Below are 26,127 nucleotides of genomic sequence, written 5' to 3'. Positions count from 1 at the left end.
TCAACTTCTCTTAGTGTTAATTCAACTTCTCTTAGTGTTAATTCAACTTTTCGTAGTGTTAATTCAACTTTCTTAGTGTTAATTCAACTTTTCTTAGTGTTAATTCAACTTTTCTTAGTGTTAATTCAACTTCTCTTAGTGTTAATTCAACTTCTCTTAGTGTTAATTCAACTTTTCTTAGTGTTAATTCAACTTCTCTTAGTGTTAATTCAACTTCCCTTAGTGTTAATTCAACTTCTCTTAGTGTTAATTCAACTTTTCTTAGTGTTAATTCAACTTCCCTTAGTGTTAATTTGGCTCCTCCCATTCACCAAATTCATTAAAATAAAGTAAAAATAAAATAAAACAGCTTGTGTGTTGTTTAGCTAAATCAGAATAACACTGCAAAGTGTTATCTGTTTACTCTCAAAACGTTAATATGACTCTGGCTTTCAGGGTTATTAAACAGGAACTTTGGTCCAGTGTTACTTAATTAACATTTCCAAAAATGTTAAATTAACTGTAGAACAGATTGGACTCATATAAACTCTGAGAAAATGTTAAAGTTGATTCTGTGAGAGTCAATTTTTACCACTCCACTTTTTGCCGTGTGTTTTGAAATAAATATGACACTAGAACTTATTTAATATAAAAAGAAGAAAAGGTGTTATCCAAAAATGGTGCAGTTAAAAAAGATAGAAGGAGACTGAATGATGGAAAACTCCAGCACAGAGCAGTGACAGTAGTTTGAATATGGCTTCCTCTCTGCAGTTTTTGTGGTGTTTTTTTTTTTTTTTTTTTTTCTACACGAAAAGCCCATCTGCTCGTCCCAGTAGACTGTCTCTGTTCGCTCCTACACCAATAACACACAAGTCCCCGAGCAGCCGTCCCCGACAGTCTACCTCATATAGACATATACTGTACAGGCTCTTATACAAAGAACAGCACAACGGAATACATATGGATTTGAGCTATTGTAATGTATACAGGCAGGTATTAATGCCGGCTGGGCAATATGGAAAAATAGAAATCACTTTTTTCCTCACATTGAGCAGTTGCCATTTTTGATTTCATGAACGTAAAAAAGACAAAACAAAAAATAGTCACATTTCTGTACTTCGATCCAAAAGGTGGCAGTTCGAGTCCTGTTCTCGACATAAAGAGTTGGTAGAGCGGTGGGATCCAGTGGCCCACAGTGTGCCCCTGTACACTGGTGTATGAATGTGCACCAGTGTGCCCCTGTACACTGGTGTATGAATGTGCACCAGTGTGCCCCTGTACACTGGTGTATGAATGTGCACGTGAACGGTTGAGTAGTTCTTTGATGTATTTGAGTGCCTAGAAGGGAGAAAAGCACAAAACCAAGTAGTTTTACTTTTGCGCCGCATACGCACTGAACCAGGAATGAACCAAGATTGAACCAGGACTGAACCAGGACTAAAACAAGACTGAACCAGGACTAAATCAGGACTAAACCAGGAGTAAACCAGCTCTAAACCAGGTCTAAACCAGGAGTAAACCAGGTCTAAACCAGGTCTAAACCAGGACTAAACCAGGACTAAACCAGGTCTAAACCAGGTCTAAACCAGGTCTAAACCAGGTCTAAACCAGGTCTAAACCAGGACTAATCTTGGACTTGAGAGAGGGAGCTGGGACCCCGAGTCCGTGGAGCAGGGTGTCCACAAAACGGAATCGAGTGACAGTCTATGCGGGAGCATCTCCGGGCCTGTCCTGACACTTAGTCCTGGTTCAGTCCTGGTTTAGTCCTGCTTTATTCCTGTTTTAGTGCTGTTTTAGTCCTAGTTCAGTCCTGGTTTAGTCCGATTTTATTCCTGTTTTAGTTGTAGTTCAGTTCTGGTTTAGTCCTCCTGGTTCAGTCCTTAGATCAGTCCTGGTTTAGTCCTGGTTTAATCCTGGTTTAGTCCTGGTTCAGTCCGTATGCAACACAAACGTCCGGCATGGGAGTTTAAGTCAAAGAAACGGGAAACTGTGTTTATGCGTTTTTTTCCATTATTCATTTAAACACAAAATCGAAAACTGAAAAAACAAATTGTTATCTGTTTTTTCATTTTGGTTTTGGAAACAAATAATGAAAAAAAAAAAGTTGTTTTTGAACAAATGAACAAATGATACATGGACTGAAGTGGCTGCAGACCTCCAACCCACACACCTCCACCAAGCAGGACCATCACATCACTCACTTCCATCCACACATCCCTAAAAGTAAACAAATAGCCAACATACTAAAAGACGCAAATGTCCACTGTTTTCTGTCTGTTGTTTTCAAAGTAAAATTACAACAGTGAACCTACACAAGCAGAGGAGAGCAGAGATTAAAAAAAGCTAGTTATTTTCAAACTAGAAATGAAATTTACCGGTGATTAAATGTCTTTGAAGTGCTTCTGAACAATTTGAAATGAGTTTTATCACCTTGAATGACCTTTAATAAAGAATGAACCAAGTCAAACCGCTGATAGAAAGTGTAATTAAGTCATTCATAAAGGAAACTAATGACAAACTGTGAGGGGCATGTCTATGGAGGTGGCATGCTCTTGGAGCTCAATCAGACATATAATATCTGCAAAAATCTGCATAAATCTGTCTGAAACTCAGCGAGAACATGGAGCCACGTGTGGAAGAGAAACAAATGATTCATTTGTGCTGCCTACAAATATCACAATTAATTTTTTATTTTGCTCTCATTAAAATTAAACAGAATGATACCAGACTGTGTGGACATGCCAACACCACTACAGTATTTTTCAGACTATAAGTCGCTCCAGAATATAAATCGTACCAGCCAAAAAATGCATAATGAAGAAGAAAAAAACATATAAGTTGCACCGGACTGTTAGTCACACTTTGTGGGGGAAATTTATTTTATAAAATCAGAGATCAGGAACCGAAATTTCATCTTGAAAGGCAAGTTACAGTAATAACAACAGAAGAGAGAACAACAGGCTGTTAATGTCACATATGAACAGTTCTTCAGATAAACTATAGCATAAACAACAGAACAGAACAAGTTTACCAAACTCTCCATCTCACTCCAAATCACAATCTTCCATTGAATTCTTCATCCTCAATGCCACTTCTGAGCAACTCTGTGACCTCTGGAGGTAAACAGAGCATCACTTCCTCTCTCTGGCATAGCTGTCATCAGACTCAGCATCAGTTCTAATCAGAATCTTTCTGGCCTTTCTGAATCCCTACAGGATGGTTTCGGTTGTGACTGAAGTCCAGGCTTTGTCGATCCATCCAGTGATTTCCAGGAAAGTTGCATGCCGCACCAAACCGATTACTGTGAAGTTGTGTTCTCCATCCCTGCTTTCCGTGAGTCCCTCACAAGTTTCTCACTCATTCCAGATTTTCTTTGTTGCTCGATTATCGTTTTCAGCTGAATATTTCACTACTTGCAGGAGGACAGAGGCTCTTTCTGCAGGAGACATGCACAGTAGAGGATGAAGTGACAGAGGTACAGGAGTAATAGGAGTAGTAGATACTGACACACAAGCCTAGAGCATCCTCTCACAGCTGTCAGTGTGAACATTTTAATATACAAGTCATACCGGAGTATAAGTCACAGGACCACTCAAAGCATGAAAAAAAGTGTGACTAATAGTGCGAAAAATACTGTCCTCACTCTTTGTGTACATACATTGAGTTGCCTAGTAACAGAAGAGTCGATGCTCCACCTCAAGCGCGATATTCAGATCTTCCCCCTCATCTCTGGATAATGTGTCTTTCCATTCTGCTGCAACAGACATTCTAAACCCCAGAGCCCATCTAGTAGTCCACAGTATGTTCTCCCACTCCACGCTTCACTTCATTCACAACGCACGGGAAAAACACTGCACCTTATTCATGTATTTTACTATGACAGCCCAGAATGATAAATTAAGTTATATATTTCAATCTATATTTACTCATAGCTCAGCCCATATACAATCACTGACTTCAAATATTAGCGATGGTGTGTTGTGACAGAGCGGATCTTGCTAAGCCACTGAATTATCCAATCATGTGAATAATTGATCGTTTCTGAAGCACGTACTTTAGATTAAACCATAAATAATACATCTTTACTGCATACATGGCTTTCCTGATATGTTTCAGTTCTATTGTCCTCTGTCATGTAAAGACTGTACAACTTTATATACATTTTAGATATATTTACTATAGGCTTAATAAAGACTTTTTGAAATGAACAAATGTTTATTAAGAATGATTCAGGCTTAACTATTTAAAGGTCATATATTATACAATTTGGCTTTAAACCATGTTATATTTTTGTTGTTTCCTCATCAAAAACATACCTGGAGTTGTGTTTTGTTTCGTTCACACGTGTTAGAGTAATCCTTTGTTATTATTCAGTTTCAAAAGCTCAAAATATTCTGTTCCTTCTTGTGAGTTTTCAAGTTAACAGCTACATTTTACCTTTAGTTCAGTAGAGGGTTGCAATTCCAAGCTGTAGGAGAAGGAGTACAGAGATTAAAAAACACAGTGGAGCACTTTCTGTATTACCACATGACATCACAAGGTGGAACAGAGTCTAAATATGCAGGGTTTGTGTGTTAAACAACTCCAGGTCTGTTTTTTAATAAGGAAAAAATATTATAACATAGATCACCTTGCATATTTAGGCTGTATTTTCCTCTCAAACAGAAAACGCCCTGTTCCAGCTTGTGATGTCATGTGGTAATTCAGGAAGTGCTCCAGTGTGTTTTTAAACTCCATACATCTTTACTAAAATTTGGATGATTTGACCCCTGGAATAGCTAATCTCTTCTGAACAAAATGTAAAAGGAGGTTGTTAACTTGAAAACTATCACTACATGACATCACAAAGTGGAAAAGAACAATTTGAGTTTTGGAGATGTGGACAGACTAATAATAACAAGTTACTCAAACATGTGTGAATGAAACAAAACACAACTCCAGGTCTGTTTTTGATGAGGTAATATTATAACATGGCATAAAGAGTTAGCCAGGCTGGTGCCACCTAGTGCCTCCACTCAATTTCATTTCTCTCCAGCGACTAGATCAGGAATCAGAATACACTAGACGATTCGTAAAAACTCCGGAAGTGCGAGTTTGGCCATCAGCCAATCAGCAAAGAGTCATACATTCAGTGTTGGCAACGATTCCCGAGATCTAGGATTTAAAGCCAGAACAAAGAGAATGTTTGATGAATTTTATCAAGGGGAAAGACGTTATTGCCCTTTTTCCTACGGGATTTGGGAAAAGCTTAATATACCAGTTAGCCCCGTTAGCGGCGCATTACATACGTCACGACCAAATAGCAGCGATTGGTTAAATGATAAAAAGTACCCGCCTACCGTCGAGTGAACGAATTATAATGCTGCAAAGTCAGACAGTTTCCATGAAGTGAAATCGGCTGATGAATCAGGCTAATAATGAGTGGGGTTGTGCAAAAATATCGAAATACTTATATATGGTATCGTTTAATGGGATGATACAGTATCGATATTGGGAATGCTGTATCAATATATCACCAGGAGTATTTTTTGGTATATCTTACTAAATTATTTTGTTACAGCACTACAGTTTTTACTTGTTTAGAGTTAGAAAATGTATCGTTTATGTGACACATTTGACATTTTCACTGTTTTGATGATTAAAATATTTGTGTTTCATACTCACTTTGCACAAGAAGTGGTTTAACAGAGACTTTTAGTATCACAGCCATGATTCAACATTTATTTTGTATTGAACCGTATTGAATCGATTTGAAATATACTGAATCATAAGCTCACTGTATTGAGATATGTATTGTATCATGGCCTGTGTATCGAGGTATGAATCGTATAGGCAACTTTTTAATGATACTCATAAAGCCCTAATAAAGAGTCAACTTTGCATAATAATGAACCTTTAATAAGCCTAAATCATTCTTAATAAACTATTTAATATTGATGCGTTCAGTCTTTATTAAAAGTCTGGTTATTATAATGTGTTATTCATAAAAAAACACCTTTGAGTGCCTTGCTTTGGTGTTGTCTTCCAACTGTTCGGAAAGATCATTTTACCACACACTCTTCTTTGTGCTATGCCTCAAAATGAGATTCCCGTTGCTAGCCCAGCGTAGCGTCATAATGTAGTTTTTAGTATGCTCCTCACACGCTTTGGTCTGCAAATGTCAAAGCTGTGCTCATATGGGCCATCCGCATTTCTAGCTGCTAAGATTCAACCTTCTTCATAGCAAGTCTAATTATTCAATCAAAATTACCACGTTGTCTCCCCGAGTGTTAAAATATTCAGAGGCCGGCGTTTGCACAAGAACAGATTCATGTTTGAAATGCCTGGGATGGACTCAGAGTCGACTAAAACACAATTTGTAATTTTAAATCAGGCAAGGTTAAATGTGATTGCCAAAAAGCCCTCGATGTACTTTTGAAATACACCGTTTTTCCCCTGTGTTCATCTTGTGTTTTTACTGATATGAAAGGAAAAATGTGAATCTGTCTTAAAAACATGAAAAACTAGTCCATTTGAAACATTTGCAGGGGTCCAAAGTTATTCCTCTTTTATCCTATCCTATCCTAATTATTCACCATGATGAATTTACAGGAGCTTTGTAAAACTCTTTTGCAGTTTTGCTGTAACGGTAAACGCTTTCTGGTTAGATGCATACGGCACACGGTGGACATATTTTGACCTGAGTAGCTTTTTATACTGGGCCAAGACAAATACACACTGAAATACATGGAGGAAAACTCACGTGCAGGCTCTTTAAGTTAAGTTTGAGATATTCCTGCTGTTTTGTTCTGTCAAAGCTTCATTGTTTTCTGCAATATCACAATAAATCTCTATCTGTAAGTCTACGTTTATATGATGATGGTCTGAACAGAAGATGTAAAAGTGTCGTCGCGTCTTCACTTTTTATTCCGCGTTTCGACGAGCGTTTTCGGGAGGAAATCTGCGTGCATACGGTGACGCAAGAGGGTGTGGAATTGGATCGGGTATGCATGCCAGGCGGCTAGGTGGTGATGTATGTGACGTAAACGTGTACGCGACGTGAGCAGATTTGACCAGAGTTTTGCGTCTTGGGCTGTGTAGACTGAAACACTACGGCGGAGAGTATTCAACTTTTCCAATCTGGAGGGTGGTTTCAGATTTTTGCGTTTTTAAGCCCCAAAAACGCCGTCACCGTCTAAATGAAAGGCACTTCAGATAAAATATTTTGTCGTTCTGGTGTAAACAGGCCCTAAATCAGAAAGAAAAACTTTCTGTTAAAACCACTTTTAAAGGAACAGTTTGGAATTTTGGACATAGGACCTCATTTCCTAGTGAGCCAGAGTGTTGGAGACGTGTGGCGACACTTTTTTAAATATTCCATCCAGTCCTTGTATTTGCAGAGGTCACTGGTGCTAGGCTAGTGCATGTCAATGGCCATAGTTATCCTGCCACTAAAAACAGTCTTACCCACTCCACAAAACACCTGAAGCAAATCTGTTATTACACCAGACTGTCAGTGTAAATGTCTGTGTTGATAGAATAATGTCTGGAATAAACTTGGATAGCATGAATCGTCGCATGTTGAGGGACTATTTTCTCAAGAGCAGCGGAATTTTACTTTGTCGGTGAGATAGGTGCTTGTTGATATCAGTCCGCCACTGCCAAACTTTCTATCAGGAAGTACAACTCACTGCTGCTGCTCAGACATAAATCCTTTAAATGCAAGGTTGATTTTACTTCTAAAATTATTCTATCGACACAAACATTCAGGTGTTTGGTGGAGTGGGTACGATGGTTTTTAGTGGCAGGCTAACTATGACCACTGACATTGACTAGCCTAGCACCAGCGACCTCTGCAAATACAAGGACTGGATGGAATATTTTTTTTAAAGTGTCTCCACATGTTTCCAACACTCTGGCTCTCTAGGAAATGAGGTCCTATGTCCAAAATTCTGGACTATCCCTTTAACTAACTTTAGCTGTAAAGTCACATTTCCATTAGCAGTGGATTTTGACTAAATTCAAATGTTTTGTTGTTATGTTAATGTAATGTTTTGCATTAGTGTCAGTGCAGTAAATACACTGCATGTTTTGTTTCTGTTTATTTTTTGACTGATTTTAAAGAAAAACTCCCGCACACTGTCTCACTCATGATTTTTCTTTTATAGGTACGACGTTTCGGTCCCTCAGACCTTCCTCAGGTCCCCCCTTCCTCTGAGGGACCGAAATACCTTACCAATAAAAGAAATATCAAGAGTGCCTCTCCTCCAACTCACCTGTCGCCCTGTCAGGTGTGCAGAGTCTACACAGAAACAGTTTTTTTGACTGAACAATTTTTGGAGAATGCATTGACTTTGAGCAACAAACAGTGCTCATAACATCTTTTAAGGGCCCATACTATACTATTTTCTGATCTGTTATAATGCTGTGTCCTCATCATTTCAGCCCTGGAATTGCCAGTCTCTACTGAACTAAAAGCAAACGGAGCCAGTCAAAAACTACCACTACATGACATCACAAGATGGAACAGAGCATTTTGAGCTTTGGAGATGTACACTAATAATGCAAGGTTACTCAAATATGTGTGAATGAAACAAAACACAACTCCAGGTATGTTTTTGATGAGGTAAAAAATGTCAATTTTGTGTAATATAGAACCTTTAAAGAATACATATTATACAAAATCACCTTTAGGCTACGTTCAGACTGCAGGGCTTAACGATCAATTCAGATTTTTTTGTGAAATCCGATGTTTTTGCGAGGTCGTTCACATTTCCAATTAAATGTGACTTGTATGTGATCTCCAGTGTGAACATTAAACGGCCCAAAAGTGTCCCGCATGTGCACTGGAGGACACAATGACGTCAACCGCAGTGAGCGTCTCTGTGTTTACGGAAGTTGTCCAAACGTGGACGCAAGCATTGAGCACCTGGAGATTTTAAAGTTTCTCTTGTACTGGAGCCAGAACATGAACAACTTACTTGTTTTAAGGAGGAGATTGAGAAGGAGAAGGACGAGGTTTTTGGCCGTGGCGTTTTGTGGGACAGCGGCAGGATGCGGAGATGTAGCCAAGAGTGGTGAGTGGTGATGTGCGTCGCTTCAGTGACATCGAGTTCATTAACAATGTTCGCCTACTTCAGCGCAGAATAGTGACGTTTATGGCTTGTTGATAACGTGTAGGTCGGATGAATGCGCTTTGGCCGTTCAGACTGAAGTCACATGTCAAAAGATCAGATATGTATCAGTTTCAGGACCACAGCCTTTTAGCTTTTGACTTGTTCTCTGTTCCATCATTAGTTTACTCAAATTTATATTTCGATCCAGTCATACATGTTTGAATAATCCTGCATTGTCCTGCATTTGAGGCTCAAGTGCATAAAAAATATCTTGTTTCACCTACCCCCTAACCCCGCCCACATCCCTGTACTTAGTTGCAGACTCATAAAATGTCACGTAGCACCTTTTCAATAATAAATAACGTCTAAATGAAAATCTGCAGCTGGCTACAGTGAAATGCCACTGTACGAGGAGGGGCTTCTCTCCGTGCACTTTTTAACAAGAATCGATCGTCGTTTGTATTATTAAGTCCTTTTAGATCAATACTTTGAACGAAATGTAAAACGAGAGTCTGCTCATGTACAGCTCAATAATAAGTATCTGAAAAATAATAATAATCTGTCTTCTTCCACACGGAGATGGTTTGAGGGGGCAGACTGCAGGGTGGCGTCACGATGGATGGGACAGGTCTCAAAATCTCTCCCAAATGTGTTTTCTTCTGAACCTATTTTTCAGCAAACTGCACAGGGAATTAAGATTGCCTGTGTTGTTTGGAGGATCTGACAGGTGGCATCTCAAAGTGTGACAATGCCCCTCCCGTCTGTTTCTCTGCCTCCCTCCCTCACTTCCTCTATCTCTTTCTTTTTCTCTGTCCCCCTGTCTCCACTCTCTTTTTCCTCTCTCTAAGTTTCCTCATTCAGTCTGTCCTTTTTCCTCTCATTTTCTCTTCTCTCTCTCAACTCAATCCCCCTTGTTTTTCTTTCTGTCCTCTTCTCCCTCTCTCTACCTTGTACCCCTCTATCCTCCCCTTTCTTTTCCTCTCTACCATCCTCCTCTTCTCTCTTTTCCTCTCTTCCCTCTCAATCCCCCTTGTTTTTCTCTCATCTCTCTTTATTTCTCTGTCCCCATATCACTCTCTCTGCCCTCCATCTTCCTCTCTCTCTCTTTTTCTCAATGGCCTCACTTTTATTCTTCCTCTCCCCCTCTCTCTACCCTACCATCCTCCGCTCCTTTCTTTTCCTCTTCTCTCTCTCTTGCTCCCACCTCTCTTTATGTCTCTGTCCCCCTATCTCTTTCTCTCTCTCGTTCTCAATCCTTCTTCCTCTCCCCCTCTCTCTACCCTGTACCTTTCTTTTCATCTCTACCATCATCCTCTTCTCTCTTTTCCTCTACTCCCTCTCTCACTCTCACATCTGTTTTTCTCTGTCCCCATATCACTTTCTCTCCCCTTTCTTCTCTCTCTCTTTCTCAATCGCCTCACTCTTCTTCTTCTTCTTCTCCCCCTCTCTCTACCCTGTACATCTCTATCGTCCTCTTCTTGTCTTTTTTTCTCTTTTCCCTCACTTGCTCCCACATCTCTCTCTCTCTCTCTATCTATCTCTCACACACACCCCTACACACACACACCTTGTTCTCTTTCCCTTTACCCTTCTATTTTTCTCCCTCTCTCCATCTCACCTCTCCCCTTTTCCTCTCTACCATCCTCCTCTTCTTTCTTTTCATCTTCTCCCTCCCACATCCCTTTATCCCTCTGTCCCCATATCACTCTCTCTCCCCCTAACCCTCTCTCTCTCTTTCTCAATCCCCTCACTCTTATTCTTCCTCTCCCCTTTTCTCTACCCTCTATCTCTCCCCATCATTCACTCTGCCCCTTCCTCCCTCTCTCCCTCTCTCTCTCTCTCTCTCTCTGTCTCTCTCTCTATCTGTCTGTCTCTCTCTTTCTCAATCCCCTCACTCTTATTCTTCCTTTCCCCCTCTCTCTACCCTGTACCCCTCTATCCTCCCTTTCTTTTTCTCTCTACCATCCTCCTCTTCTCGCTTTTCCTCTTCTCCTTCTCTCCCTCCCACATCTCTCTTTATCTCACTTTCCCCCTTCCTCTCTCTCTCTCTCTCTCTCTCTCTTTTTCAATCCCCTCACTCTTATTCTCTATCTCCCCCTCTCTCTACCCTGTATCCCTCTATCCTCCTCGTTCTTTTCCTCTCTACCATCCTCTCTTCCTCACTCCATCAATTCTATCCCTCCTATCCCATCTCTCGTTCTTTCTCTCTCTCACTTTCCCTCTACCCTTTTACTTCGTCTCACCCTCTCTCTCTCTTACCCCTCTTTCTTTGTCTGCCCCCCAACTCTCCCTCTCTCTTCCCATGCCGTGTTACTCTCTCCCCTTGTCTTTCTCCCTCTCTTTCTCTCCCTCTCTTCTCCTCCGTCCGTCCCCTGTGCGTGAGGAGTGGGGAGCGCTCCGGTCCGTGGGAGGGCCTGGACCGCGGCCCTGGTCGTTTTGGCTCTTCGCGCGTACACAGATTGAGCGGATTGCGGAGGCGGTCACCGGGGCCCATCTGTGCTGTCTGCTGTGCCCCGTGAGGAAGACGAGGAGGAGGAGGAGGAAGAGATTGCACAAAGGAAGGCTGGGATTGGCAGACAGATGCAAAGCACTCTGGGTAATGGCGGGTGAGTCAGGGGCGTCGTATGGCCGTGCACCGTGGGGCCGACATGTTAAACAGTCATTAGAGCCATCTGGACACTCGGAGCGGAGGCGGATGAAAATATTTACACACTTCTTTACCCTTCAACACTCGAGTCTTATATGAGTCTTATATGATGGACTCACTCTGACTTTTGTGCGTGTTACTATGGTCTTGAGTGAGTACTGCCGACTCACATTCATAGATTTTCTGGCAACAGTGGTCCGAGCACACACAAGCACAAAACTTTGCAGTTCAATCACTTCTCCAACTATTGCATTCGTTAGTAGTTGGACTGTAACTCACTGAGCAGAAGTAGAGCAGGTGCAGGTGGGTCGTGTTCAGACGCTCCTCTGCTTTAACTACTTTGCATGTCTTTACCCGCACAAACAGGACAACTTTATTCCATATGCACTCAACGGCAAACGGAAAACGAGCGAAGAGAAAAACTCGCACATGCATATGGAGCGTAGGCATTCGATAACGTTTTATAGTTACACAAATGATCCTCCAGTGTGAAGTCGCAGATCATGCAAGCTTATATAAGGGTGCAAAAATAAAGCTTGTCATCCTCTAGTCGTTGGGGCAACACATTTCCAACCTCCTCACTCCCCTCATCAGGACAAAGCGCCGGACCTTGGGGGACCGAGCCTTCGCCGCCGCTGCCCCCCTCCCTCTGGAACTCACTCCCACAATCCATCAGGAACTTCAGATCACATCTAAAAACTCACCTGTTCAAACTGGCATTCCCTCCATGATTCCCCGTTTTCTACAGTGTTACGTTTATTTGTTTGTAAAGCGTCTTTGAGTGTCCAAAAAATAATTTCAACCACTTTGGCTGCTGTATGTATGAAGAGTTATTAGTGGCACAACATGGCAGCTAAGTGTGAGGATTGACAATCATCATATTGTTAAATCAAGTTTGTGTTTTCACTTCTTAAAACTAACCTCTGCAAGTTCAATTGATTTTTTTTTTTTTTTTTCAACCATTAAATGGCAGATGAATCCTGTCGTCCCCTCACCTGGCCCCTCCCCCTTCCCCTCACCTGTGCTCTCTGCTCTTCTTCAGTCAGGACAAAGCTGGCACACTATCACACAGCAGTAATGTAAACAGCATCTGATGACAGGGGTGGACTGATGATCTGTGCGTTCTGGAAAAGTCCAGAACCATCGTCCGGTCTACTGACTGTTGGCCATACTAACAGCAGAGGGCACTAATACTATAATTTGCCCATTTGTCAAGCATAAATTGCGTAGAAGAGAAGAGAAAGAAGAGTGGGTCTCAGACTCGACCACATTTGGACTTAGTCTTGTCTCGGTCTTGAAGACTCTTGGGCTGAATTACGGCCGCTGCTGTCGGCAATAAACTTCTTACCATGACATGTGGCTGACGTTTGTCTAATAAAAGTGCATAAATGCATCTGTATTTGTCACGACGTGTGTTTGGCAAATGTGCAGAAGCTGGTAAATCCCACTGCAAAACCAGTAAGAGAATGTAACTCCAGTTAGAAACATGACAAAACAGGTTTAAAAATCCTACCCTCTTTCTTCAGTGTCTTCACAGTTTTCTCTAAAGTGCCACTGGAAGTTGGATTAAAGAAGAGGTTCTCAAACTGTGGGTGAGGGTCCAAAAAAGAGGCGTAGAGTGTTTCAGTGCAGTACAGTTTGCTTGGCTTATTTTAAGCCTAAATGAACATTAATCAGATAAAATTGGGAAAGATTCAAAAAAAACATTGATATATATGCGCCAAAATAAGTGTAAAATACAAGTAAATGTAGAAAATGACCAAGCTGGTCTTGACTTGGCCTTGATGGGCCGTGGTCTCAGTCTCAACCCTTAGAGGTCTTGGTCTTGTCCTGGTCTCGGGACCCTGTGGTCTCAGCAGGTCTTGGTGTCGATTAGTGCAGGTCTTAACTACAACACTCCCAGTCCAACTGTGTCTAATGATGATATGTCAGAATATAACAGTGTCTAATGACACTTGACACTGTGTAACTTCTCTGATGGTCTACCACCTGCTTGTCTCCATGGGAACAGTATTGTTATATGACAGTATGCCATTATACTTATGTATCTCATTAGTAACATTTTATTTCAAATCATTTTAGCACATAATATAAATATATACATGTACATATTTATTTTTGCACTGCACCTCGCAACATCAGTTTAAACAGGCACAAAGTTAAAACAATGACAAAAATGTGGGCCCCCAAAATCTCAAATTTGGTTGCAGCTCTTTTTTTTTTTTTTTTTTTTTTTTTTTTTCAATTTTTGAGGTCTAAGATCTATTTACTCCAAGCAGATATTTACAAACTAACTGTTGAACCTGAATATTTGAGAGAATGACCATTTCTGACAACAATCTCACACTATTCTGCACTTTCATGTGGATGGTGTGGAGTCCCAAATATGGACACAGACCTTTGACCTTTTTGTCCCCTTCTTTGGACCCTCAGTTTCCCATGTGGGCCCCCAAGTGATTAGTGTTTAAGGCTATTAAAGGTAATTTAATCTTTCCAGCAGGTGGAAAAGTACCTAAGCTCCACCAAAAATGACCCATGAGAGCTCATTTTCAAAAAATTCCATTTGAAATGAAAGAATTTAACAGTAGATGTTTTTATTACTTTAAACTTATCAGAATATGCCAAAGTTTCTCTGGTAAAAAAATTTATCAACATCTGACTGTGCCCACATGGGGAACTGAGGGTCCAAAAAACATTCAGCTTCAACAGTTACTTTGCAAAGATCTGCTTAGAGAAAATAGATCTTGGACCTCAAAAAAATAATAATAATAATAATTTGCGGCAATCAAATGTGAGATTTAGGGGCCCACAGCGGCCCCTCTTAATATAGATATCCAATATTTGACAAAAGATTCAGAATCTATGACCAAGAATCTACAATAATACAAATGTTCATCTTCCTAGCTCTATTTTTTATGAAGTTATGCTCTCTCAAACATGCTTATAAATTAAAGTTTGAGAAAAAGTGAGCAAAGTTTCAACAGGCCATAACTCAGGAACGAATCAAGGGACTGAGCTAAAATTTGAGATTCTTTCATTTGGTAATTTTAGAAATGTTTTGAATTTTTTCAGCCAAATCTGAGCTGGCTCGTAGGGGAGATTCCTTGACCCCCTATCATTAACATGACCCCAAACCTTAACCTCTTTTACCTCATATCTAGGTTTAAATCATGTTGTTCATCTGTTAATAAAGGAGTACCTGATTTTCGCCCCATGACTGAGTGCAGCAGATCACTTTTGCCCCTTACAACATCAATAAATCCCCAGTGTCTCTGTTACCTTTAACGCTTCCACACCCGAGTTACACCAACAAGACCGAGCGCTCAGCCTCGCTCTAACCCGCTCTCATTAACCGTGGGAACACTGTCCGCTGTCGGGGAGAATCATGTCGTCTCGAGGTGTGAGCCCCTTACAGCCTCAGCCCTGAACCTCCACGGTCATAAATCTACCCGCAGACAGGGGGCGCTCTCTAGAGGAACACCGCGACTCCAGTGAAATTACAGCTCGTTCATCACGGTCTTTATTGTCTGTGCTCGCTGGGCTCTTCATCGTGTCTGGAGCTGCTGAATCTACACGAGCTCCCGGAGGTCTGCCGCTGTGAGGGAACACGGGAGCTGTGTTTGTTTTGGAACTGGACGTGTTTAATATGAAGCTGTTCTGTCGGATTTACTCCAATATTATCTTTTCTTTGAATAATCTGTTCTTTATGTTTATTTTCTAGAGTGTTTAGGGATTGTCAAAAAATGAAAATCAGATTCTAATTGATACAAAAGCTAGAATCGAAAACACAGAAACACACTCAATCTGTCCACTTCTTTCTCTCTCTCTTTCTTCACTCCACTCTCTCTTTCTCTCCTCCCCTTCTCTCTTCTCTTTCACCCCTTCCTATCTCGTTCTCTTCTCGCCTCTCCCATTCTCCTTTCCTCCTCTCTTTCTTTTTTCTCTCCTCCTCCACCTCTGTCTCCTCTCCTCGTTTCACGCCTCCCTATCTCCGTCTCTCTCTTCCTTACCCTTTTTCTCCCCTCTCTCTTTCTCTCTTCTTTCTTTTTATCACCTTTCTTTTCCTCCTCCACCCCTCTCTCTCTCTCTCTCCTCTTTCACCCCTTCCTATCTCGCTCTCGTCTCCCCTCTCCCTTTCTCTCTTCTCTTTTTTTCACCCCTTTCTCTTCTCTCTCCTCCTCCTCCACCCCTCCCTGTCTCTCTCTCTCACTCTCTCCTCCTTTGCCCCTCACTCTTTCTCTCCCGTCTTTCACCCTATCTCCTCTTCCGCCACTCTTTCCCTTCCTCTCCTCCCTCTTCTCTCTCCTCTTTCACCCCTTCCTATCTCGCTCTTCTCGACTCTCCCATTCTCCTTCCCTCCTCTCTTTCTTTTTTCACCCTTTTCTCTCCTCTTCTCTCTCCTCCTCCACCCCTCTCTCTCTCCTCCTCTCTCTTCTTTCACCCCTTCCTATCTCGCTCTCTTCTCCCCTCTCCCTTTCTCTCCTCTCTTTCTTTTTTCACCCCTTTCTCTCCTCTTCTCTCTCCTCCTCCACCCCTCCTTCTCTTCCTCCTCTCTCCTCTTTCACCCCTCCCTATCTCTCTCTCCTCTCTCTCTCCTCCTTTGCCCCTCACGCTTTCTCTCTCTTTCACCTCTTTCCCTCTTTGACTCCTGTCTCTCCTCCTCTTTATCTCCTCTTTCACTCCTCCCTATCTCGCACTCTCTCCTCCTCCTCCTCTTCCTCTCTTTCTTTCGCTCCCCCTTTCTCTCCTCCTTTCTCTTTCTTTTTTCACCTCTCTTTCCCTTTCACCCCCTGTCTTCCTCCACCCTTCTCTCGTTTCAGCTCTCCTCTTTCCTCCCTTTTTCTACCATCTCTCTCTCTCCTCCTCCTCCACCCCTTTCTCTCCCTTCTTTCTTGATTCACCCCTCTCCCTCTTTCTCACCTCTTTTCTCTTCTCCACTCATCTCTTCCTCCTATCTCTCCTTTCACACGTCCATATCTTGCCTTCGCTCCTTCTCTCTCCCTTTCTCTCCTCCTTTGCCCCTCTCTTTCCCTCTTTCACCCCCTCTCCTCCTCCACCCCTCTGTCCATTCCTCTCCCCTCTCTAACTTTTCTCCCTTTTTCTCCCCTCTCTCTCTCTCTTCGCTTTTTCTCTCCTCCACCCCTTTCTTTCCCTTCTCTTCCCTTTTCATTTTTTCACCCCTATTTCCCTTTCTCTCCTCTTCCACTCCTCTCTCGTTCCTCTCTCTCCTCCTCTTTCACCTCTCCATATCTCTCTTCTCTTTTCTCCTCTCTCTCTCCTCCTTTGCTGCACACTCTTTCTCTCCCCTCTTTCTTTTTTCACCTGTCTCTCCCTCTTTCACCTCCTCTCCTCCTCCAACTCTCTCCCTTTCTCTCCCCTTTCTTTTTTCACCTCTCCCCTCCTTTCTCTCCTCTTCTCTCTCCTCCTCCACCCCTCTCTCACCACTCTATCTCTCCCTTTCTCTCTCCTCTTTCACCCCTTCCTATCTCCTTCTCTCTCACTTTCTCTCCTCTCTCTCTCCTCCTTGGTCCCTCTCTCTTTCTCTCCCCTCTTTCTTTTTTCACCCCTTTCTCTCCTTCTCTCTCCTCCTCTCTCTTTCTCTCTCTTTTCTCCTCCTCTCCTTCTTCCTCTCTCTTCCTTTCTCTCCCCTCTCTCTGTCCTCCTTTGCCCCTCTCCTCTTTCTCTCCCCTCTTTCTTTTTCACCCTCTCCCTCCTTTCTCTCCTCTTCTCTCTCCTCCTCCACCCCTCTCTCACCACTCTATCTCTTCCTTTCTCTCTCCTCTTTCACCCCTTCCTATCTCCTTCTCTCTCCACTTTCTCTCCCCTCTCTCTCTCCTCCTTTGCCCCTCTCTCTTTCTCTCCCCTCTTTCTTTTTCACCCCCTCCCCTTTCTCTCTCTTTCTCTCCCCTTCTCTCTCCTCCTCTCTCTTTCTCCTCTTTACTCCTCCCTATCTCGCTCTCTCCTCCTCTCTCTTCTCTCCCTCTTTCTTTTTCACCTCTCCCCTCCTTTCTCTCCCCTCTCTCTCCTCCTCCACCCCTCTCTCACCACTCTATCTCTTCCTTTCTCTCCCTTCTTTCTTTCTCACCTCTCCCTCCTTTCTCTCCCTCTCTCTTCCTCCTCTCACGCCTCTCTCTCCACTCTTCTCTTCCTTCTCTCTCTCTCCTCTTCTTTTTTCACCCTCTCCCCTCTTTCTTCTCCCTCTCTCTCCTCCTCCACCCTCTCTCACCACTCTATCTCTTCCTTTCTCTCTCCTCTTTCTTTTTTCACCCCTCTCCCCTCCTTTCTCTCCCCTCTCTCTCCTCCTCCACCCCTCTCTCACCACTCTCTCTCCTCCTTTGCCCCTCTCTCTTTCTCTCCCCTCTTTCTCGTTTCACCTCTCTTCCTTCCCCTTCCCTCTCTGTCTCCTCCCTTTTCTCCCATCTATCTTTCCTCCTCCTCCATGCCTCTCTCCCTCCCTCTCTCTCTCTCTCTCCTCTCCTCTCCCCCCTCTTTGTTCTTCCCTCCCTCCCTCCCTCGCTCCGTCTCTCCCTCCTTCAGTAGCGAGTTTCCAGTGAGGTGAACTGTGAGATCCAGTCGTCCGCTTGACACATCCTCCTCGACTGGGTGCACAGGCGGGACCCTCCTCGCTCTCTCCTCCGTATATATATTTGTGCAAGACTCTCCGGCCCCTCTCCTCTTTTTGGTTCATCTGCATTTCATGTGTTTGAGGGACCCTGACGCGGCGGCCATATTGGAGCGGGGGCACGTTCGGACAGCCAATTAGCGCAGCCTTCATGGTACAAGGCCGGTAATGATTCTGTCACTACTCGTCCCGTCACTGGAAACATCTGTAGCTTGTCTCTGCGGTGGATCTGTGGAGTGTGAGCGACTGGAGACGAGACGGAAACATGTTCAATTAGACCAGTGAAGCGGAGAGTGTATCAACCTAAGTAAACATGTTTTATATCAAGACGCAAGACGCATTAAAGGGGACGTATCAGCAGTGTTGGGGAGTAACAGATTACATGTACCGGAGTTACCTAATCAGAGTACAAATGATGAGTAACTGTATTCAGTTTCAGTTACTGTTTCAGTGAGTGGTAATTGGATTACAGTTACTTTGTTGAGATAAAAGGATTACACAGCGGTATTTACCTGTTTTCACATTTTGGGCTAAACCAGGACTAAACAAGGACTAAAACAGGACTAAACTAGGACTAAACCAGATCTAAACCAGGTCTAAACCAGGTCTAAAATTTGGTCTAAACCAGGACTAAAACCAGGTCTAAACCAGGACTAAACTAGGACTAAACCAGATCTAAACCAGGTCTAAACCAGGTCTAAAATTTGGTCTAAACCAGGACTAAACCAGACCTAAAACCAGGACTAAAGCAGGACTAAACCAGGACTAAAACCAGGTCTAAACCAGGACTAAAGCAGGACTAAACTAGGACTAAACCAGGACTAAACCAGGTCTAAACCAGGTCTAAAATTTGGTCTAAACCAGGACTAAACCAGGACTAAAACCAGGACTAAAGCAGGACTAAACCAGGACTAAAACCAGGTCTAAATCAGGACTAAAGCAGGACTGAACCAGGTCTAAACCAGATCTAAACCAGGTCTAAAATTTGGTCTACACCAGGACTAAACCAGGTCTAAACAAGGTCTAAACCAGGACTAAACCAGGTCTAAACCAGGTCTAAAATTTGGTCTACACCAGGACTAAACCAGGTCTAAACAAGGTCTAAACAAGGTCTAAACCAGGTCTAAAAAACCAGGTCTAAACCAGTTTTAAACCAGGACTAAACCAGAACTAAACCAGGTCTAAACCAGGGCCAATTTGAAGAGAACAAACATGAATTTTCAGGGTGTGGTTGGTACATTCATGTGACAATATCAAGTAATCCAAAGTATTCAGATTACGTTACTCACTTTAAGTAATTTAATGGATTACGTTACAAACTACATTTTGGTGTATGTAATCTGTAATCTGTAGGGGAATACATTTTAAAAGTAACCTTCCCAACACTGCGTATCAGTGGTGGGGATTTGAAGGCGTGGCTTGGACTCGAGTCAGACTTGAGTCGCTATTTTTAGGACTTGAGACTTGACTTGATAAAATGGACTAAGACTTGGGACTTTGAGCTTTGGGGCAATACATATAAGACTAATACAAAGCCAGTCTTTACCCTGCAAAAAAAGGCAATAAGAGCAAACACATTATCAACTTATAACGAACCAACCAATGTGTTATTTATAAACCTTCAAACGCTGAAATTTTATGATTTAGTCGACCTTTATACTCTGAAAATCATGTTCAAAGTAAACAACAATCTCCTGTCAAAATTTTTACAGAATATGTTCAAAATCCGAAAGAGCCAATATGAGGCACGTCCATGTTTATTAAAAAGAAAATCAGAACAAACATTATGAAATTTTGTATATATAAAAAAGGGGTGGAGCTCTGGAACAACTGTACAGAAAACCTAAAATTGTGCACCACTTTCTTTCACTTTATAAAGAAGTTTAAATGTTTAATTCTGGACAGATACATGAAATATGAGACTTAGTTTGTGCTGTAGGACTTTGTTGTTCTGTTACTGATTAGTTTGTTTCCTCCTGCTGTATTTTTGAAGATGAACTGATGTCAAGATGAAGCTCTGACAAAGGAATAAAGGGTAAAGGCATGATAAGCTTAAGCTTCAGCCTGCACCTTTTCGGTCTGTATATGTTAAATATGACTGTTTATGAATTAATGTCAAAATATACCTGTGACCGAAATAAATAAAGACTTGATTAGAACTTGAAGATCAATGACTAGGACTTGACTAGGAATTGAGGCCTGTGACTTGAGAAGACTTGATGCTTCTCCTAAAAATATATATGTTTTATTTATTTTACTTATTTGAGACAGGGACAGCACACAATTTTCACATCAACCTTGACAGGTTCATTGATTGATTTTATTTAACTGACCTTAACTATCAACTGTTCTTGGAGACCTGTGTAGCATGTTTGGGTTTTAAGACAGGGGTGTCAAATATGCGGCCCGGGGTCCAGATCCAGCCCTCCAAGACCTTTAATGTGGCCCTCGGCTGATTTTCTACTACAATATTTTTATTATATTTTCTATTAAAATATTGGTCATTTTCTGCGCTGCTTATCATAGCAGCGTCTCCAGTGCCTCTGTACGTGGCCCCTCCCACCAGAGCAGCACAAATGAAGACTTGTCTCTTTCCAAACGCTCTTAAAGGACGATCGTTTTGACTGTTGACCGTGACACCCTCATCAGCAAAAATGTCAAAAATGAGAAAAGTGGAGCCGAGTGCAGGATTTTCCAAAAAAATTGACTTATTCCTGTTTGCATACAAGTTAATGTTAAAACATTGTGTTGAAATTGCATTTTTCATAATATGGGTTGTTCATAATATTATAATATTTTGTAAAAGAAAGAGTTCATCAATTAAAAAATATTTGTAGATCTGTAATAGATTTGCGTTTCTCTGCACAAATATTTGAACTTATTGCTATTTTTGGCCTTTATATGCCATGAGTTTTCTGATCCGGCCCCTTTGGGATCAAAGTAAGTTTGATACAGCCCCCGGACCAAAATGAGTTTGACACCCCTGGTTTAAGAAAATACTTTTCTCTTTACAGTTGATAAATGTGATGCTGAATTTTACAAGAACAAAGTGGAACATGTCACTCCCACTTTTTTATTTGTCACTTTAGATGTAACTGAAGTACTGTGATGTGGTATCCTCAAATTTACTACAGTAATACACAATAAAATACAGTAATATACAATACAATACAGTATATAGAGTATGATACAGTAAAACAGGAAACTACAGAGAACTACATGACAAAATAACTGTTATTAAGCACTTTTAAATCTGACTTCTTCTTATTCTGACAATTCTAAAAAGGAAACAATTTGCGATTTTTTTTATGCCTCTCCACATACAATATGTTCGCTGCAAACTTGGGATGATTTCTTATGCAGCCAAAGGTTTCCTTTTTCGTCCTTCCTGTGGATCAGTACTGCCCATCGCCTTCACCTTTCACTATTTTTTAATTCCGTTGGGAAGGGAAACAGTTTGAACGGAGGTTTGCAGTCACACAGATCTGATTCCCTTTTGCATTTATGGAGTTGCAAACTTCCAAAGCCCGTTTTCCACTGATAGGACAACCAACAACCACACAATTACCATGTCCGAATCCCAAAACTAAAATATGACAATATCAGAACCAGAAACAAACACGATATGGTTCAAAAAACTAGAAAAGATCAGCTTTGACAATATATACATCCCTCTGGGAAATCAAACATGGCGGTTTGATGCTCACTGTTTTTGATCTCACTGAAATATTATTCAATGACTCTTGATTTGCACATGTAGGTTTCAACAATAAAAACACAAATTCCACCAACTATTATGAAGAGGTTGGGTCTCTGAATTCTGCGGTTTTGAACAGGAAGTCTGGACCCTTTTCTATTATCAAGCCGTTTTAGCTCGATATTGTGGTTTAAAATAACGATCTAACGCACATATTAAAGTGTAATGCAAATACCCAATAAAAGCATTTAACACTGCACAAAGGAGCGGGGGTCTGTATGAACGTGAATGTAAGTGGACAGCGTTATCGATCACCACATCACATTCAGAACATCTTCTCCATGTCATGTCCACATCGTGTTATTGATTGTAACATGTAATTCTCCCACATCAGCATTAAGCAGACACAGTGGAGAAACATAAAGGCTGTATTGCATAAGTTAATTAGTGTATTCCCCGGAGTGTGCACTTATAGAGTATAGGACGGACTGCTGGAGACACCGACCCCAGCCACGGGGGTCAGAGGTCAGTGTGTGTTTTCAGTCCGGAATCTACAAACTCATGTATTTTATATACAGAGGTTAAAGGTGCAGCGTGTAACTTCTCTGGTGGTGTATCCCCTACAGTCTTCTTCCTTGTATGTAATATTTATTTTAGCAACAGCGTAACAAACAGAAAGTGGTTCAGAGATAAATGCAATCTGTACAAACTGAGTCGCAGACTGACTCGTGTACAAATTAAACAAGTGTTTAATTTTTATTTGCCATCTAAAACATATCTAGAGTTGAGTTTTGTTTCTTATCCTCACAAAACTACAGTGGTTGCACCATGGTCCTCACTTTCTTTTTGCATTTTGTTTCCATACTGTATTAAAAATGACCTGAACCGTGACCTCAAAACTGAGGTACATGCCGAACCGTGACTGTACCATTACACCCTTAATAGTTTCAGCTCTGGAATTGCAACTCTCTACTTAACAAAAGGTAAAAGGTAACCGTTAACTTGAAAACTACAGCTTCATGACACCACAAGGTGTAACAGCATAATCTGTGTATCATTCGTTCATTCATTTTTCAATATACAACCAAAAATAAGAAAATGAAAAAAACAACAGTTTTCTTCATTATTTGTCTCCAAAACCAAAATGAAAAAACAGATAACGATTTGTTTTTTCAGTTTTCGATTTTGTGTTTAATTGAAAAATGGAAAAAACAGATAACAGCCTTTAACGTGACTTCCGTGACTTTGATGTCAGACTTTTACACTGCATACGGACTGTACCAGGACTGATCCAGGTCCGGGACCAGAGCGGGACCAGACTGGGACCAGAGTGGACTCTGAGCTTTGACACCGAGCCTCCACAGGGTCCGAGCCCCAGCTTCGAGTTCCAGCTCTGCCGTGGGCTCTGAGGATCCGGTCTGGACCCATTCTAGTCCTGGTCTGGTCTCGGTCTCAGTCCCGGTCTGGTCCTGGTCTCAGGGTGCTTTTACACAGACAGTATTTGGTGCGCACCAAGCTGTCCATTCAAACCAAAAGCTCTTAGTTCGTTTATTTGCGTTGGTGTGAAAGCTTCAATCGGACCGCACCCGCACCAAATCAAACGGACCACATCAAGAAAGAGGTGGTCTCGATTCACTTGAATCCGTTCCTCTGGTGTGAACGTGAACTCAGGTCCAAACCAGAGACAGCAGGTCCAAATGAACTATTCCAACCTGCGGGAGCAGCTCCGGTTCAGGCCGGGCTCAGATGAGCTGGAGCGGGGAGTGGTGTTAGGAGCCTCGGCCTGAGAAGCACTTTTCCCGGGGAAGAACCAAATGCGCGGAGGACAAATGGTGAAAACAATAACCAACCAAACTGGACTCACGCTTCTGTCTGGATGCTTTGCACTCATTATACACATTACTTTAAAGCTCAAGTACCGTGAAATCTAACTGGATGATGCTACCTCTCACAACCCCTTTGGCATGCTAATATACATTTTTTTTTGCCTCTAACTCAGCTTTAGAAGAGCGTTTTTAGATGGAAAAGTGAAGCAGGGTGGACCATCAATGTAAAGTTCTTTCATATGAAGTTAGATGACAGTGGAGTTGTCTGGTTTGTCACAAGGTTCTGCTTTAACAATGTGTATGAGGTCATTTTTGTTTTATTCATTTATAAAGAAAAAGAGTTCTTCAGCTTTAAAGGGGATGTATTATGCAAAACCAACCTTCATGAGTTTTTAATCGTGTTACTTTGGCGCTCTCTCATTACAAAAGCTTACAAAAAAGTTGTATTTTCAATGATTCAAGGCTGATTTTTCCTTTGTTGTCCTGAGTTTGAAGTCTGGATAACCATTCTTCAAAAATAAAAAATTCTCAGTTCTGCAGTTTTGTTAAAAGAAGTCAATAGAAAGTAGAACTGCTTTCGATTACTGAGTCATATTAGATCAGATTCTTTTGCAAGTTATAAATAATTAGGACTGGGCAAAAATAAAAAAAATATTATTCACATTAATCACATATACAAAAAAAAAAAAACAATTAATGAATTCAAAAGTAGTGTATAGCCCACTTTTATTGGAAATGTAAATGAAAGTGCCACACATCTGTTATGCAAACAGCATTTCTTTATACAGTAGCAGGGCACTAGTTTGTAAAGTCCATGTTTATACTTACTACTATACTATCTTACTCTAAAAAAGAACCAATTTCAGTGCAGTTTGTCAATTTCTAGAATTTAAATTAATGAACTGAATTGAAAAGTAAAGTGCATGAGATCAGTAGCAGTAAAATAAAGTATTCAGTGTAAATCTCAACTGTAAAAATCAAACCAAACCAAATACAAAACTGAAATGTATTGCCACTGCCAGGGCATTAATGTTGTCCTGTCTGATATAAAAATGAGAATCTCAGTCAAAAACAGTCAACAGAAAACAGTACAGTTTGTCAATTCCTAGAACTTTTTTTTTTTTTTTTACTTGCTTTACTCTTTACTTTACTCGCTGGCACTGGCTTCTCGCAGAAGAAAAGTGAGACTGGGGTAGAAGGTGTGGGGGTTGCTACGAAGAGCAATTGACTGCACAATGATGCCCCTAAACGCTCTTGGTGCCCTACACGCTGTGCGTAAAATGTGTGTGTGTGTGTGTGGAGCGACAGCTCTGACACTTTGCATCTCATGTGGTCGGCCAAAGCCTCGCTTCACTTGTTTCATTGAATGATTTGCATCAGCTGAGTGTGTACCACCATGTAGGTGGTATTTTAGACTCGTGAAACTCCGGCGATAAAACAATTCAGTGTTGCAGTGTTACAAATGAGTTTGGCTGTGTCGACTGCGCCGTCTGGAAGAACTTTAAAATGAAAATGACCATGTCAAACTTTCTTACCCTTCTCCATGTTTATTTATCCTGCTTTCGCAGCAGTAAGCAACATTCTAGGCTCACTCACAATTGACTTTTTCAAAATAAAAGCCAGTGAGCAACAGATGTTTACAGTAAAAAAATAAAATAAAAACTGCGTTAAGGGGAGAAAAATGATTGTTAGCGATAATGAATTAATTAGTTAACAAAAAATGAACACATTAATGTGCCCGGCTCTATGAATAATATACAATAAGTAATAATAAGTAACACCATGTCCTTACCTGTATGGACACATCGCTGTATGACCCCCCGATGACCCCTGAGATGGCGAGCGGGACGTCGTCGTGAATGGCGTAGGATCCGTCCGGGCAGGTGTACTCGCTGTCGTCCACTTTGGTCAACGAGGCCCTCACGAACTCCAGACTCTGCTCCAGCGCGTACGTATCTTTAGAGCAAGTGTCCAAAATGTGCGCCCCCAGCCTCATCCCCGGCAGGATCTTATCATCTTTATTTATCTCATCTAGCGCAAGCAGCATCGCCTCGAGTCTCTGGATGCCTCTTTGGGCGTTTATTTTCCCGCAATCTTCAGCTCCTTCGCCTTTCTGATGCACGGGGAACAGTCCGCCGATCATCAAATCGCCCTCTAGCGTTATCTCCTTCTTCGCGTCCATGTTGTAGCCAACCGCTGGTAAAGCATTGGCCGTATGTGGAAAGCAAAAAACTTAAACTTAAGAATAGCAAACTAAAGCG

At 41.6% G+C, this 26,127-nt stretch overlaps 1 protein-coding gene across 1 annotated transcript in view; it reads right to left on the bottom strand.

Annotated features, from left to right (window-relative positions):
• The window catches only part of LOC110168421 (metabotropic glutamate receptor 2-like), a 51,375-nt gene extending 25,462 nt beyond the window's left edge, over window positions 1-25,913 (bottom strand). The window contains exon 1 of the mRNA XM_055160915.1: window positions 25,659-25,913. Within this exon, the coding sequence (XP_055016890.1) occupies window positions 25,659-25,913 (255 nt within the window). The remainder of the gene's footprint in view (window positions 1-25,658) is intronic.
• Between the last annotated feature and the right edge of the window lie 214 nt (window positions 25,914-26,127).

This window comes from Boleophthalmus pectinirostris, unplaced genomic scaffold (genome assembly GCF_026225935.1).
Source record: "Boleophthalmus pectinirostris isolate CB_2022bp ecotype Guang Dong unplaced genomic scaffold, ASM2622593v1 HiC_scaffold_3, whole genome shotgun sequence".
Taxonomy (NCBI): Eukaryota; Metazoa; Chordata; class Actinopteri; order Gobiiformes; family Gobiidae; genus Boleophthalmus; species Boleophthalmus pectinirostris.
Note: the sequence above shows the minus strand (reverse complement) of the source record. Positions and strands in the feature narration are given on the sequence as shown.